At 39.0% G+C, this 13,389-nt stretch overlaps 1 protein-coding gene across 1 annotated transcript in view; it reads left to right on the top strand.

Annotated features, from left to right (window-relative positions):
* The window catches only part of TMEM132C (transmembrane protein 132C), a 153,634-nt gene that overhangs the window by 120,801 nt on the left and 19,444 nt on the right, over positions 1 to 13,389 (top strand). The window contains exon 5 of the mRNA XM_086623736.1: positions 4,424 to 4,567. Within this exon, the coding sequence (XP_086479862.1) occupies positions 4,424 to 4,567 (144 nt within the window). The remainder of the gene's footprint in view (positions 1 to 4,423; positions 4,568 to 13,389) is intronic.

The following is a 13,389-nucleotide window of genomic DNA, read 5'->3' as shown; positions in this document are numbered from 1 at the left end:
GCTTGCAAACGGGATAGTATTGTATTGCATTTTAAAATAAAACATAAAAATCACCACCTATACCAGCTATTGTATTTCCTACTCTGATGTGAGAACAATGGTTTTCTTAAAGATTCAACTGCTATTTCTGCTTATCAGTGAGTAATCAAAGGTGTTACAGGAGGTGGCAGAATGCAAGGGAAAACAGGTTCAGGTGCTGAATCAGACCCTCTTGTCTGTGGTGCACGTCCAGAGTGCTCAGTATTGCAGAGCAGACAGACAGACAGAGTTCTAATTAAGCTCCTTTTATTTTTATGAGTTTCAGTTCAGCTTTTGAGGAGTCTTGGACCATGGATCCTTTCATACATTATTTAGTTTTCTGCCTAACAGTTTATGTCTGGGTGCAGACAATGGGTCAATTCTCTGTTACGTTAAAGCCTTGGGCTTTATTGCAGCCATATAAAGGAAACACGGAGGCAGAAATTGTGCCATAAGGCTATTCCATATACAGGGATATAGGACACACGTTTTTCTATTTTAATTCTAAACAAAAAGACAACAGAATCAAGATTTGGTTCTTTGGTCTTTTTTTTATTAAATATCACAGTTGAATAGTATAGGGCATTTACAGACTGAGTAAGGGAAGTGGCAGTTTTGAAAATTGCTTCTAACATAGTATGTAATATATTAATTGCTTAAACTTCAGTGTTTCTTAATCAGTATAATACCAGTGAGTTATGACTGCTTTCAGTGGAGGTGAAACACAAAGGTTTCCATCTCTACTCAAAGCTGTAGAAAGGTGGCTACCAATTGCTTCCGAATGTTGAGGCTCTCTGATGATTGTAATGGTACTAACTATGAAGCCGTTAGATAATATCTACAATGTGTCTCCATCTCCTTTGTGCACATCATGAGTTTGAAATTGCTGAAGTTCATACTGGGCTACAGAGAAGGGATGTAAAATTTCAGGAGACCTTTATAATGACGAGCTATGCCTTTTACAATTTTGGGGGCAGATGCATCTCCGAATTAATTAATCAAAATAAGTTCATTCAGATGCACACTACTTCCCTTAATGAAACCATTAGCAAAGGGCAGAAGATTGAGGTTTCTAATTGCTGGTAATGTGCCAGTAGCCAAATTTTCTGTCTTCTCTCCAGAAAGGTCTTGGGAAATTTGAAAAGGTTTTTTAACCTTTGCAAGAATGGCTTTATATTAAAGCCACTTAGAATTCAGTTACACCAATAATGACCTATCAGAAAGAGAGAAACAGAAGTGACAGATTATTACTTAACAATTGGTGCATCAGGTCTGCACTATATAGTGCAGGAAGCGGGACCATCAGTCACATTTGCCTGTCGGGCTTTTCAGTTTTAAAGGTATAGATCATTTTCTTTTGTCGAGTGAAGAAGGATGATTTTATTTGCAATGAGTGAAACAGAATAGGGTTATTTCAAATACAAGATATATAGGTTATTGTGTTATCATTTAATTTTGAAAAAAATGAAGACTACTAAGATACACAGGGGTGGAGGGAACCACAAGAGGTCATCTGCTCCCTTTCCTTTTCCACCTGACTCAAAGAACCTATTTTATTTCTGAATGATGTACAACCTGTTCTTCAAAGATCTCTTAGGCTAAACTGTACATTTTCTTCTGACCCGGACAACCTATTCCATCAATTCTCTGTCATTATTTTTATAACAAAAATTGCCCTAATGTCAGATGAGTCTTCCATGTTGCAGCTTAAGTCCATTACTTCAGGCTCTGTCCATGAACATGGAAAATAGTTTATTCTTACTCGTCTTTGGAAGACTTTTATGTATATGGAGACAATAATCTTTCCCCATAATCTTTTCCAGGCTAAACAATCCCAATTCTCTCAGTCATTCCTCACAGATCTTTTTTTCTAGTCTTTGATTTATTCTCCTGGTGCTTTTTATTTCTTTTCTCTTAAGAAAGTTTTTTTCTTGCAGTATAGTTCTCAAAATCAGACATAGATCTTTAGCTGAGTGTTTGCTCGTGCTGAGTAGAGCAGGAATACCCCATGTCTTAGAGGTGATATTCTTCTTTATATAATTTACTGCAGGAAGGTTCTTTGCTTGGTTCCATTTTCATTTTTAACCACAGCAGCAGGGAATTAATAACTTATGTTCAACTTGTGATCTTCTATAGCTCCTAAATGCTTTTCTGAGAGCAGCTTTTCCTGTTGAATATTCTCCATCCTATATTTATAGGATTAGTTGTTCCTATAGAAAAGTAACAGTCTGCGTTTAACTTCATTGCATCCTCATCTCCAATCCTGGATTTTAATCCTGTCCTCTAGTGTTCTTGTTGGGCTCAGAGCTTAGCTGCAGTCATGGCTGGTGGTGCAGCAAACATGATGTAGCATGATACTACTGGCAGTCTCGCCATCACCCAGGGTAATGCCAGAGTGGAGTAAGCAGCTGGTCTTTTCCTGGTGAGATGCAGGGCTGGGGAATCAGCATCATAGGATCCTTATGTGGGTCAGAGTGCCTTGTAGTCTTGTCTGCTAGGCTTCCCACTTATCTTCTCTCCTATTTTTGTGAATATTTGACTTCATGTTGAGGCCACTGATTACTCAACATGAGGAAAGCTGAGCTGGAAGGAGTTCTAATGACTCCCGGGCAGTATGTTACAAGTTGAACCTGGATGATGAATTTACTCTGCTGCTGTGGCACAGAAGTTTCACCTCATTGCATAATCAGGTCTTTGTTTTTATCTTTTTGGCAGTGGTGCAGGGCTTGTTTCTTTTTTGTTTTGTCTGGATATGATTTTCTGATTTTTCTTGAACTTCATAAATTACCATCAAATGCAAATATGAGTAAATCCCCAAGCCACAGAATGTTTTGTATCTGGAACTCGTTTCTATTTATGGGATTTCTCTTCCTCTGAGCCTATCCCTTTAAATTAGATTTCTCTATCGGTAATACATATCAGTTGCTAAGGAAAAACTGGATCTAAGTGGAATTGTTTCAAAGCAGAGCAGATATAGCCTGAAAAGATGTCCTGTCATTTCCACAAACTCTCTTGCTGCTCCTTTGCCCTGGAGTCCTTAGTTCACAGTGTTTAACACTCAGAGTCACAAAAAATAAGACTTTAAAAAAAAGACACTTCCAGTAGCCAAATACACAGCAGAAAATATGTTGAACCTGCTTTTTGGTGAACCTATGTGGGTTATTCAATGCTTATTGCTTTGGAAGTCTGTAGACAGAAGAGTAGTTGAGTTTGTTACTGAGGGTTTTTTTTTTTCCACAAACGTTGACATCTGTTCCTTTGCTTCTGTTTCTGGACTTATCAAAATACCAGTACATGGAAATAAATACTTTTGGAACGAAATTTTCAATTTTGAGGACAGAAGTTAAACTTCAAAAGCCATGTATTTCACTACAGCGCTCTGTTGTTCAAAAATGCATATGCCATAGGAATTATTTAGGGTTCTTATTTTTCTAGAACAGTCAACATTCCTTTTTTAACAGTTTGATGGTATTTCTTAAGAGAGCTGTAGGACAACCTGAGAAATAACAGGTTGCAAGATGAAAAGAAAATCCTACCTAGATTTCAAACTCAGTGAATTTGTATCGAAAACAGTATCAATAGTATCAGTGCCCCATGTTGCTGCTGTTGACATCAGTGGCTGCAGTCCTCATGCCTTTGGTGCTAATGATTTTGCTGAATATTTTATTTGCTTCATATTATTGAAAGTTGAAAAGTTGGAGAAAAATTTGAAGTTCTTCCTGCATGAGAATCTTGGGAATAGGGTGATGCTGAAACAGTTCAGGAGTTAGAAGAGTTAGCTTAGTCAATTGTGCATTGAAAGGCTTTTATATGCCATGACCCAAGTTCAAACTTCATATTTCCCTGTTATTTTTCCTGCAGTTAATAGCATCACGAACGCCTTCTGGATTCCTTACATTGCTTCATTGGCCATATCAAAGGAAATTAAATAATCTTGAAACAGTTCCAGATACAAAGTTCACAGAGAGGCCCCGTCTTTGCAATGGGCTTAGATTCAAAGAGCAATATTTTTACTTTTGAGGCTCTTACATCCTGTCCCAAACATTGCCAACAAAATCCAGTTTCATAAAAACTCTGAACTCATGTTTTAGAAGGTAAATATTGGGAAGAGCCTCACACTTAAAAAGAAGCTACCTGTGTTGTGTCCCTGCCTGGACTGAATTCAACTGCCGTCGTTTTGCTCACTATTCAGTGGTGTGCAATGCAGTTGACTGTGTTAACTTAGCAGGTAAAATATAATTGGGATTTTACTGTATTTTACCAAGTTGCACCTGTTTGAAGATAAGATCATGAGCCACTGAGAACTAATGCATCTTTCTTGAGTGTAAGTCCAGTTGAAGAGCTGATGCTTTAGCTGATCTCTTTAGCTGCCGCTGAACAGCACTGTGTTTTCTTTTGTGTACAGGACACGGAAATTCTGAACACCGCAATTCTCACAGGAAAAACAGTGGCAGTGCCCATCAAAGTGGTCTCCATTGAGGAGAACAGTGCTGTGACAGACATCTCTGAGTCAGTTGAGTGCAAATCCTCTGATGAAGACGTCATTAAAGTAAGTCCATGCCATGTATTGGCTTCTGAATTTTCATGTCTTTTTAAACACAAAAGGGTAATAGCCTGGAAACAACCACTAAAGCAACTCCTGCAAATGAATTTACTACTATTTCAAAAGCCTAAGAAGAGGGATTTTTAAGAAAAGAGAGAGTTAGATGCAACAGTACAGCTGCCATACTGAATTTCAGTAGAATTTCAGGGTTTAATTTTTATTTTTGTCTGAATTTTAAAATGTCATGGTAATGTCACCTCAAGTCCTCTGTGCAGAGTTCGTTCACTGCAAAAACAGCTCTGCTGTTAGTTCTGACTCTCCAGATGTTTCTTATCACCTTTCCAGCTGTGAGTATCACCTCCACAGCTGCATCAGTGGAATGAATTGGATGAGCATTCCCCAGCAGCTGCAATACAAAGTCATCCTGGTCGACTTCACATTCTGCTGAGAGCTGTTTTGAATTAACAACTTGATTCTGCACAGAAGTGGCTGGAAAGCATTCACATGACCGCTCCATCCGTTTAGCACTAGCAGCCTAATGTTGCTCAGTAACAAACACCAGTGGTGTAGTATTTTCTTAAGGCAACACAGCTTTTTCTGCTGTGAATATGTAGTCAAAGCGCTGAAGGAAATACAGAATGGTGCGGGGAGTCAGTACAAACTCAATGCTTTGCATGAAACCTGTTGCATTTTCCACACTGGACATTCGTGGTGCATGGTCTTTAAGCAAGGGTGATTTTACCCATGGTCTGTAAGCTCTTTTGAACAGGAGTTTTACTATACTATGTGATTTTACACCCTATAGCACAGTGGGCTTTGTGGTGATACTCTTTAGGTGTCTTTAATATGCTCTCAGCTCCCTTGGATATATGGTACACCGATAGTGACGCCGCAGCATTATGTATTACAGTCAGTTCAGTTTGTAGGTTCACGGAAAGCAATAAAACTCCTGTGAACTCGCGTCCAACAGTTTGCTGCACTATTGTAGAATTTATGTAGAAGCATTTATTATACCAGTAACCAAGTAGGAGGGAAAAATAGTCATACTTTGAACTAATGAAGCCATTATAGAAGACTTTTACAGAAAGCTTTCTGCTTTCAGTGGATCCTTCAGAGCCAAACAAATCTCTTCAGTTTGCTGGAGCTTGAAGTGCTCCCATATATCAGATGCTTTACAGAGTTTTTAATCTCAAAGAATTCCTGTTACCTTTTTCTTAAGGTAGCCACCTAACTACAAATCAAAGTAATAGCTGGAATTTAGTTTAGGGATCATCCTAGTTGTAATCTTATTTGAAATCCCATTTCCAAGTAAGAAAAAATACAAGATGGCATCACAAATTTAAAAAATTCAGAAAAAGAGTACTGTCGTCATCCAAATTAGCTGTCTTGCTTAAACAGCTTACAATATGTCACCAAATAATTCCACCCCCATGGGGGTTTCTTCTTTCCAACAGTGAAAATGACCAGTGTTCAGTTCTTCCATTCAGAGGAAGAATCAGATCAGGGGAAAAAAATATATCTGATGAGTATTTGTTATACATCACCAGATGATGCATAGAAAATGACAGCACAATGATTTCCCAAATAAAAACTCCTCTGCAAAAATGACTTCTCTTTTTTATAGCCTTGGAGTATATAAGAAGAAATGAAATTCCCAAATCTTACAAAAAAAGAGAGAGTGTTCTTGCTGTAATTGCAGTACAGCCTGGACTATTGCAGTTCTCCAACAATTTCTTTGGAAAGAATGTTTTCGTGAAGCACTATGTCCTTTGATTAGCACTTGGGACCCTGCTGTGCTCTTCTCTTATTTTCTACAGAAATAATTTATCTCCACTAAAAGGGTTTCTTAAAATGGAGCCTGTTTGCACTATCGGAACATTTTTAAGTGGCTTCTAGAAGCCTCCCTATCTAGCCACTCTGTAAGTTGAAGTGAAACAAATAACTGGAGGCTGACACAAAGTGTTTATTGGAATCGACTAGAGAAATTTTTCAGGTGTAATTTCTTTCTCTTCAGAAATGTTTTGAAATTACTCAGATGAATAGAGAAACTATCTTCTGTGTGTTTAGAAATATATGCAGAATCTCTAGAGGGATGCAGCTGTGACATGAGTGCTAACCGCTATGAAACATCCAGCTAGTTAAAAAATAGAGTTCAATGAAATACTTTGAACAAAAAGGTTTTATCATCTCCTTATAAAGGGAAAAAGGCTTTTTATTTTTCACCTAGAATGTTCCAGTTTCCAGGAAATTTCTCTACGTGAGGAAACGAAGTTAGGGGTTCAAGTCAATTGACATGTGCAAAAGCACTCAGAAAGCTTCAAATGAAGCACAAAGGCCTTTCATCCTTAATTCATTATGAAATTCCCCATCAAGCTTTTATGTTAAATTCTTTGGAAAGATCATCTACCTCTGTAAAATACCGGTTCAGATACCTTACTGGGAGTAACCTTTCTGTTTAAAAAAAAAAAAAGTCCAGTCATCATAAATTATATCTGTTGGGAAGAGTTCATGGTATCTTCAGCAAAGAATGTGTGCATGTTTTTATAGTTCATGTTCCCAAGCATCCCTGTCATAGCAGATCCAAAATGTATTTACAGGTATGAAAGCCTGTAGATTGATTTAAACCATAAAATAAGAAAAATAAGGAGTCATGGATGAGAGCTATTTAGTACATAGATACATTGTCATTTAGAGGTTCACACAGATGTTTTTGTTTAATTAATTGTGTGGAATTTTTGATAACTTTGAACTCAGGCAAACATACAGAGATAGGCTAGAAGCTGAGGGTGATCGGTGCCTGTTAGCACTTGGCTTGTAATACTTAGTCATCAAATAAATAAATGTCCATTTCTATGGTTAATGTAAAAAGCCTAAAGGTAATGTTTCTGCCCAGCAATTTGGCCATCAGATAAAAGCTTATTTATATTAATTTTTACAGTGCCTTCAGTTTGGCTGCAATTAAGTTATTCTCAGTAACAGAGCCCAGTGGAAATCTAAACCTAAGATATATCCCCAAGTATCAGGTAATAGTTTCCCCAGTGATAAGCATGGTCTGGAGGCAGCTCAGTGCACAGTTTGTGTCCTCTCTTAATCTGCTGACTACTACTCCTTTTACTTTTTTTATTGTCTTATAGTTTCAACTCTTTACTTCCAAATTTACAGTTGATTTCATGAACTTTAAAAGTCTTTGAATGCTCTAGACCTTCACACAGTGGTCCAACCTTTTAAAAGTGGACAGAAAATTTATTATTGTACTAAAAATCAAGCAACAGCCGAATTTTACTTTGCTAAGCTGGAATTTACCAATAGGATCCATATATCTGGATCCATTAATAGTAACTGCATTGCATGCATAGGCTCCTTTTCATCTCCTGGAAATGCAAGGGGAATGTGGCTACTTTTGCTGGTTCTTTTGTGCAGTTTGCTCAACAGCAAGTACTGCTCTGGGTTGCCGGGTCACCTGGCTGCTAGAACAGATGTGGTTTCGTGCTGTGAAGAGCAGCAGAGTTTCAGGAGACTTAGAATACCTTGTGACATTTCCAGGTTGAAAACTCTTGATAATGCTTATAAACTTGAGGATGTTTTTTCCATTAGAATAACCTGAGTTCAAAAATCTTCAGTCCTACGTGTATTTCAGAAGCTACCGAAAACATTTTGGGTTTATATTTTGTCATGCTTCGTCTAGCTTTTATCCCATTGCTACCTGAGGGGATGCTGTATACATGATATTATATTCTTATTGTATTGCTGTTATTTATAACTGGTAAATTAAAAGCTGGATACTAGTCTCAGTGTATTAGCCTTGAACCATACTCTTAAATATTTATTTACTAGTTTCTTTTCATTTTTAAATGGCATTAATGACTTTGAAGTGTATTCAGATCAAAACATGGATTCAGATAGTATTGGTCCACACATGCAGGTGCTGTGGTCATAACTGCAAACAGAAACACAGATCTTACCTTTAAGATGTTGTTAATAAACTGTGTGCTCTTGGTTTCATTGGGACTGCTGAGCAGAGGGAGACATTAACCACAGGTAAAGGCCACTGCAAGAATGTTGGGAATTTCCGTTAGGAGGTAAAATCCGGGAAGCGTCACAGTTGTCCCTCTGTTAACACAGGACCTTGAAACAAAATCCCAGATCAAAGCAACGCTGAACTGTTGGGGGCTGAAAATCTGGCTAGAGGGGTTTAGGGATGAACTGTAGCTTAATAGCTGGAAAAGACTGGAACTACTGCTGGTATCATCACTTTCAAAGCAATAGTGATGGGACTTACAGACACCTGTCAAGGTTACAGATCTTGTTTAAAGGCCCAATCCAGGAATCATTTACACACGTGAATAACTTCACTGTGAATACTGCTGACATCAGGGAACGTACTCATATGAAATAGTTGTTTAGGATTCATAAATGTTTCAGAGATTTTGCTATTTGTGGTGGAAACAGTTTATGAAATGAAATTCATTTTTACTGAATGGATGCAAACTCATGTTGAAATGTCTGCTGTTCATTTGTGAATCTCTTCAGATTAAAGGCCAGTCTGGATGCTGTGTAACACATGATGTAGGAAAGTCTCAGTTTTCCAGTAAGGAAGCTGACAGATGGACATGTTCATAAGCGATAAATAAATAGTTGTGTACTAATTATAGTAATTTAATTTTAAAATTGTGTATCTGGAACCGTATCACAAGATGCTATTTACTACGGAAAAGTCATCAGCACTTCATTATTTAAATGATACTTTGCTATTGTCTTAATATACCAAATATTACACAAATAGCTATGCTTCAACATCTTCAGTTGTTATCTAACTACAACGAAATTTCACTGTTCTTCCTTACTTTCCAGTGTTTGCAAAACTTAAAATGTGTTTAAAACTAGATACAGAAGAATTGTTTTCACTTCAATAGGCGGAGGAACCACTACTTAGCAGCATCCATGTGTATTTTTATTGAAAGTTGAGTACACATTTTCCTGCCAGTAGGTTGAATGCAGTTCCAAGCTGAGTGGCTGAGCTACAGGCAGCTATTAAAGAATCGAACTCTTAAGCCTCAATTCTGCAGTCATTAAAGTGCTGCACTCATTAAAGCCATCAGGAGAGCTCACCCTGAAATTTTAATGGTACAGGGACAGTCCCTCAGGCTCCATAATGTTTCATCATCGTACCTTGGCTATTCCAGAGAAAAAAAATCCTAATAAATGTAAGATTACGTGCCTGTGGATGCCTTTTCATCATATTCTTTAGGCACCAAAGGTCCTTACTCTGACTGAAATCAGTGGCTGAATGTTGGGGCAACGTGATCACTTGCTCTCTGAGTATGGAGGCTGGATGCCAGACTTCATAATTCAAAAGCAGGCTTCTGCCAGTAATGGAAATCATCTTGCTCTTTATTTATATTAGCCCTAGCTAGAAAAGTGTGGTTATCCATGCATGAACAAGGCTGATATTCTGTTAGTGAGCGCAATGGTCCCTACAATGTACATATATTGACCTGAACTGGGATCAGCTTCTCCTCACCACTGATGAACCGACTGGGGATAACGTCCTGCTGCAGCACCAGCTTCTGCTACCTGATCTGCTTACTGTAAGGGCTCAGCTGGTCCCCGAATCCACTGGAACTTTCCAGGCATACAACCAAGAGAGAGCAAAACAGGCACTCCGGGAATGGTGAGATGGGAACAGGTGATGAAAGAAACATTGGTGTGATGGAAAGATGTGAAGTGTTACATTAAAGAAAGTGCTAGTGCTGAAATTCATTGGTCTGTCAAAACCTGTATGAAGATGAATGGGAATCAGGGTGTGACTGTCCTTACCTGGTGCATTGCAGTGCTAAAAGATGTGGAAATCCTTGAGATTGTTAAGGAAGGGCCTGAATATCTGGTGTGTTGCTCTTCACTGGGCTAATTCAAGATCTGATCCTTTTCCTATTGAAACTGAAGTGTTACATGGTGAGCATTACAGAACTGATCTTGTAGAGAATCAGTGCTTCTGGTCCTAAATATAGCTTGGAAATAATTGTACTCGGTTCAGTGAAACATTATTGCAGATACTACCAAAATATAAAAATGAGGAATCTCTTAAGTATCTGTCAGAGGAAAGCTAAGTCTGGTCAAAACAAAGCTTCCCATGGCATCTAAGGTTTCTTCCCTGTATTTTCTTACCAGCAGCATCTGGAGGCAAATAATGATGTGGTGGGTTGTGATGAAGTGTGCTGCAGATGGTGATTTCAAGGGGAAGGCAGAGTTTCAGAAGATTTTATCCCATTAGAAACCCTGGCACGTCACGGGCACGTTACATTTTCCCTCATACCTTTCAACTCCTGCTGCGTACGGCAGGGTGAGCGTCCAAACTTGCATTGCATTTCTGCACCTCAGCATACACATATATTCTTCGTACGGGGCATTATTGCAAAGCTTTCAAGACTCAGAGGATTTAGGGCTTCACATTATGTTTTTAGTGCAGGTTGTAGGAGAAAATAAAAACAAGGAGCTGACTAGAAAGGACTGGTTGTTCCTACCAGCTATTTTGATCGAGGAAGAACACTAACTTCCAATAAAAAGCTCCTACAGTGAATATAATGCAATTGATTTATTGCTCATTTTTTACTTAGGTCAAATAAAACTCTATTTGGCATTTGTTAGCTAGGTGCAACTGTTGTAGAGCTGAGCATGCTGAATAATGAGTAGGTGGATAAACTTCTGATTAAAAGAAGTCTCATTCCTAACTCAACCCCATAAAACAAAGGGGGAAATGAAAAGTCACACTAGACGGGGTTTCCAGGAATCCAGTGTGGTCTAATAATAGACAGGCTGTATTCTGTGCAGTCACTTTAATGTGATGCTCTCTTCTATGGTTTTATGGCAGGCGTGCAAGATTCAGTGAAAGCATGGAGGAGTCAATCTAAACAACAGCAGCTACTGCCAGTCCTCCTCCACTGTAATATGCAGGCAGATGCTCATGGAGGGTCGATGCCCCTTTCGAGTACTTCAGCCCACACAGTCAAAATTGCAGCAGTACTCTCATTTTAAAAAATTAAGTAGTTGCATAAATTTCTGGAAGGGATGTAGAAAAGTTGGACTACTCCTCATAAGGTGCCTGTGTGTTCATTCTCAGGCTTGCAAGTCTTCCTTTGGTCAGCTGCGGAATCAGGAGCTGAAAGCTCAGTCCGTGTGACACAACACACGTGGGCCAACATTGCTGTGCTGCTTTTGTGTCCTGAGCTAGAGTGTCTGCACAGGGCTGTAGGTACATGCCAGCAGGCTCAGAACAAGCATGGGGTCTCTGTCACATCCCCTGCATAGTGCAGATAACCACAAGGGCCACCACAAATGACCTTCCTGAAGTTTGTATTAGGTAGTTGGTGAACTGCAAATACAGTTCCTACTCACCATACCATAATATAGCCTCGAAAACCCTCAAAAGCAGAAGCGGTATCTCTTTCTGAGTCCAAACCCAGCACCCCACTTCTCTGATGGCTCCTCTTTCCTCTTCTGACACTGTGTGTTCCTGTGATTTGTGTGAAACGGAAAAGCTTTAAAAACAGGAAAGAAAGTCACAGTGTGGAAATTTCGTTGTTTTGTTGTTCTGAAGCCCTGTGACTTTGTAGGCTTTTCTTCTGGTAAATCTGATATGACATGTTATATTCTGAACAGAATTGCAAATAGAAGGTCCACCTCCTTGCCCTCCTCCATATTTTTCATAGTCCTGTGATTTACTGGGATCAATATACATCAGTAGAGCAGAAAAAACTTCAGAGGAGCTTCAGAAAAATGAAGCTTTTCCGCATGCTTCTGTCAGATGCAAATACAGCATATAGGCCAGGGGTATGTGGAGCTTTCGTAGGAGATGTTATATTATTAATGGATACCACTACTCCCCAAGCAGTCAGCCTCTGTGGAAATTGAAACTCAAAATTGGCATGGTCTGCGATACTTAAATTCAGCAATAAAAGTTGTAAATACCTTGCCATCACATACAGTGCAAAAATTTCAAGGGCAACTAAAGAAACTTTTAAACCCTGTCCTTGCAGACTTCTTTCCCTGTCATCTCATGCCTTCATTCAGCTTACGACTGCGTTAGTGATGTCAGTGCGGAAAACCCATACATCCCAAATGAAAAATCAAAGCAGAGTGGCAGTAACAGTGCCTTAAGTCCCACAGAAAGTGCTTGAAAATGGACTTCAAAGCTGCAAGATCAAGGCTAGGAAAGTAAATGAGAGAAATAACATTAGTCTAGTGACAGATGATGGGAAGATTCGCAGTTTTCTCCAGACCTTTTTGAGTAATACAGTGAGAAGAAACGATGGTTCGCTTCTCCTTTCCTTTTCTGCCATTAGCTGTAGTTTATGCATTGTGAATTTGTATATTGTAGATACATATTAAGCTAGAAAATGGCAAGCATTGTGATGGTCTCAAATGTGAAACTACTGTCCAAAGTGTGTAGCTGGAATTAAAAGTCCCTGCATTCAGTCTGTGACCCTGCTTTGCAGAGGAAGGTATTTGGGGCCATGCTGCATATATAGTCCGGCATATCCCTAGTGAGTAGGAGCCAATCTCTCTGTTCGGCCCCATTTTCAGAAATGACTTGACTCGAGAGTGCACAAAACAAGACAGATTTTGTTTTACGTGATAAAGCTAGCTGCAGAGAGCTCCTGTGGCTCGGCGCAGCTACAGTTCAGCCTCAAAAGCTGGTCATTTGGGAGCAAATAGATGCCCTCCAGTCTCAGCTGGCATTTTGTGCCCCTTTTACTCTCTCAGTTCTGTCGTAGTGAATGATATTCAGTTAGTTAAATGTACTGCTTCTGCTCTGCAAAGCTGCCAGCAAA

The sequence above is a fragment of the Tauraco erythrolophus genome, chromosome 19 (genome assembly GCF_009769465.1).
Source record: "Tauraco erythrolophus isolate bTauEry1 chromosome 19, bTauEry1.pri, whole genome shotgun sequence".
NCBI lineage: Eukaryota > Metazoa > Chordata > Aves > Musophagiformes > Musophagidae > Tauraco > Tauraco erythrolophus.
This window is presented reverse-complemented; position numbering and strand designations above follow the sequence as displayed.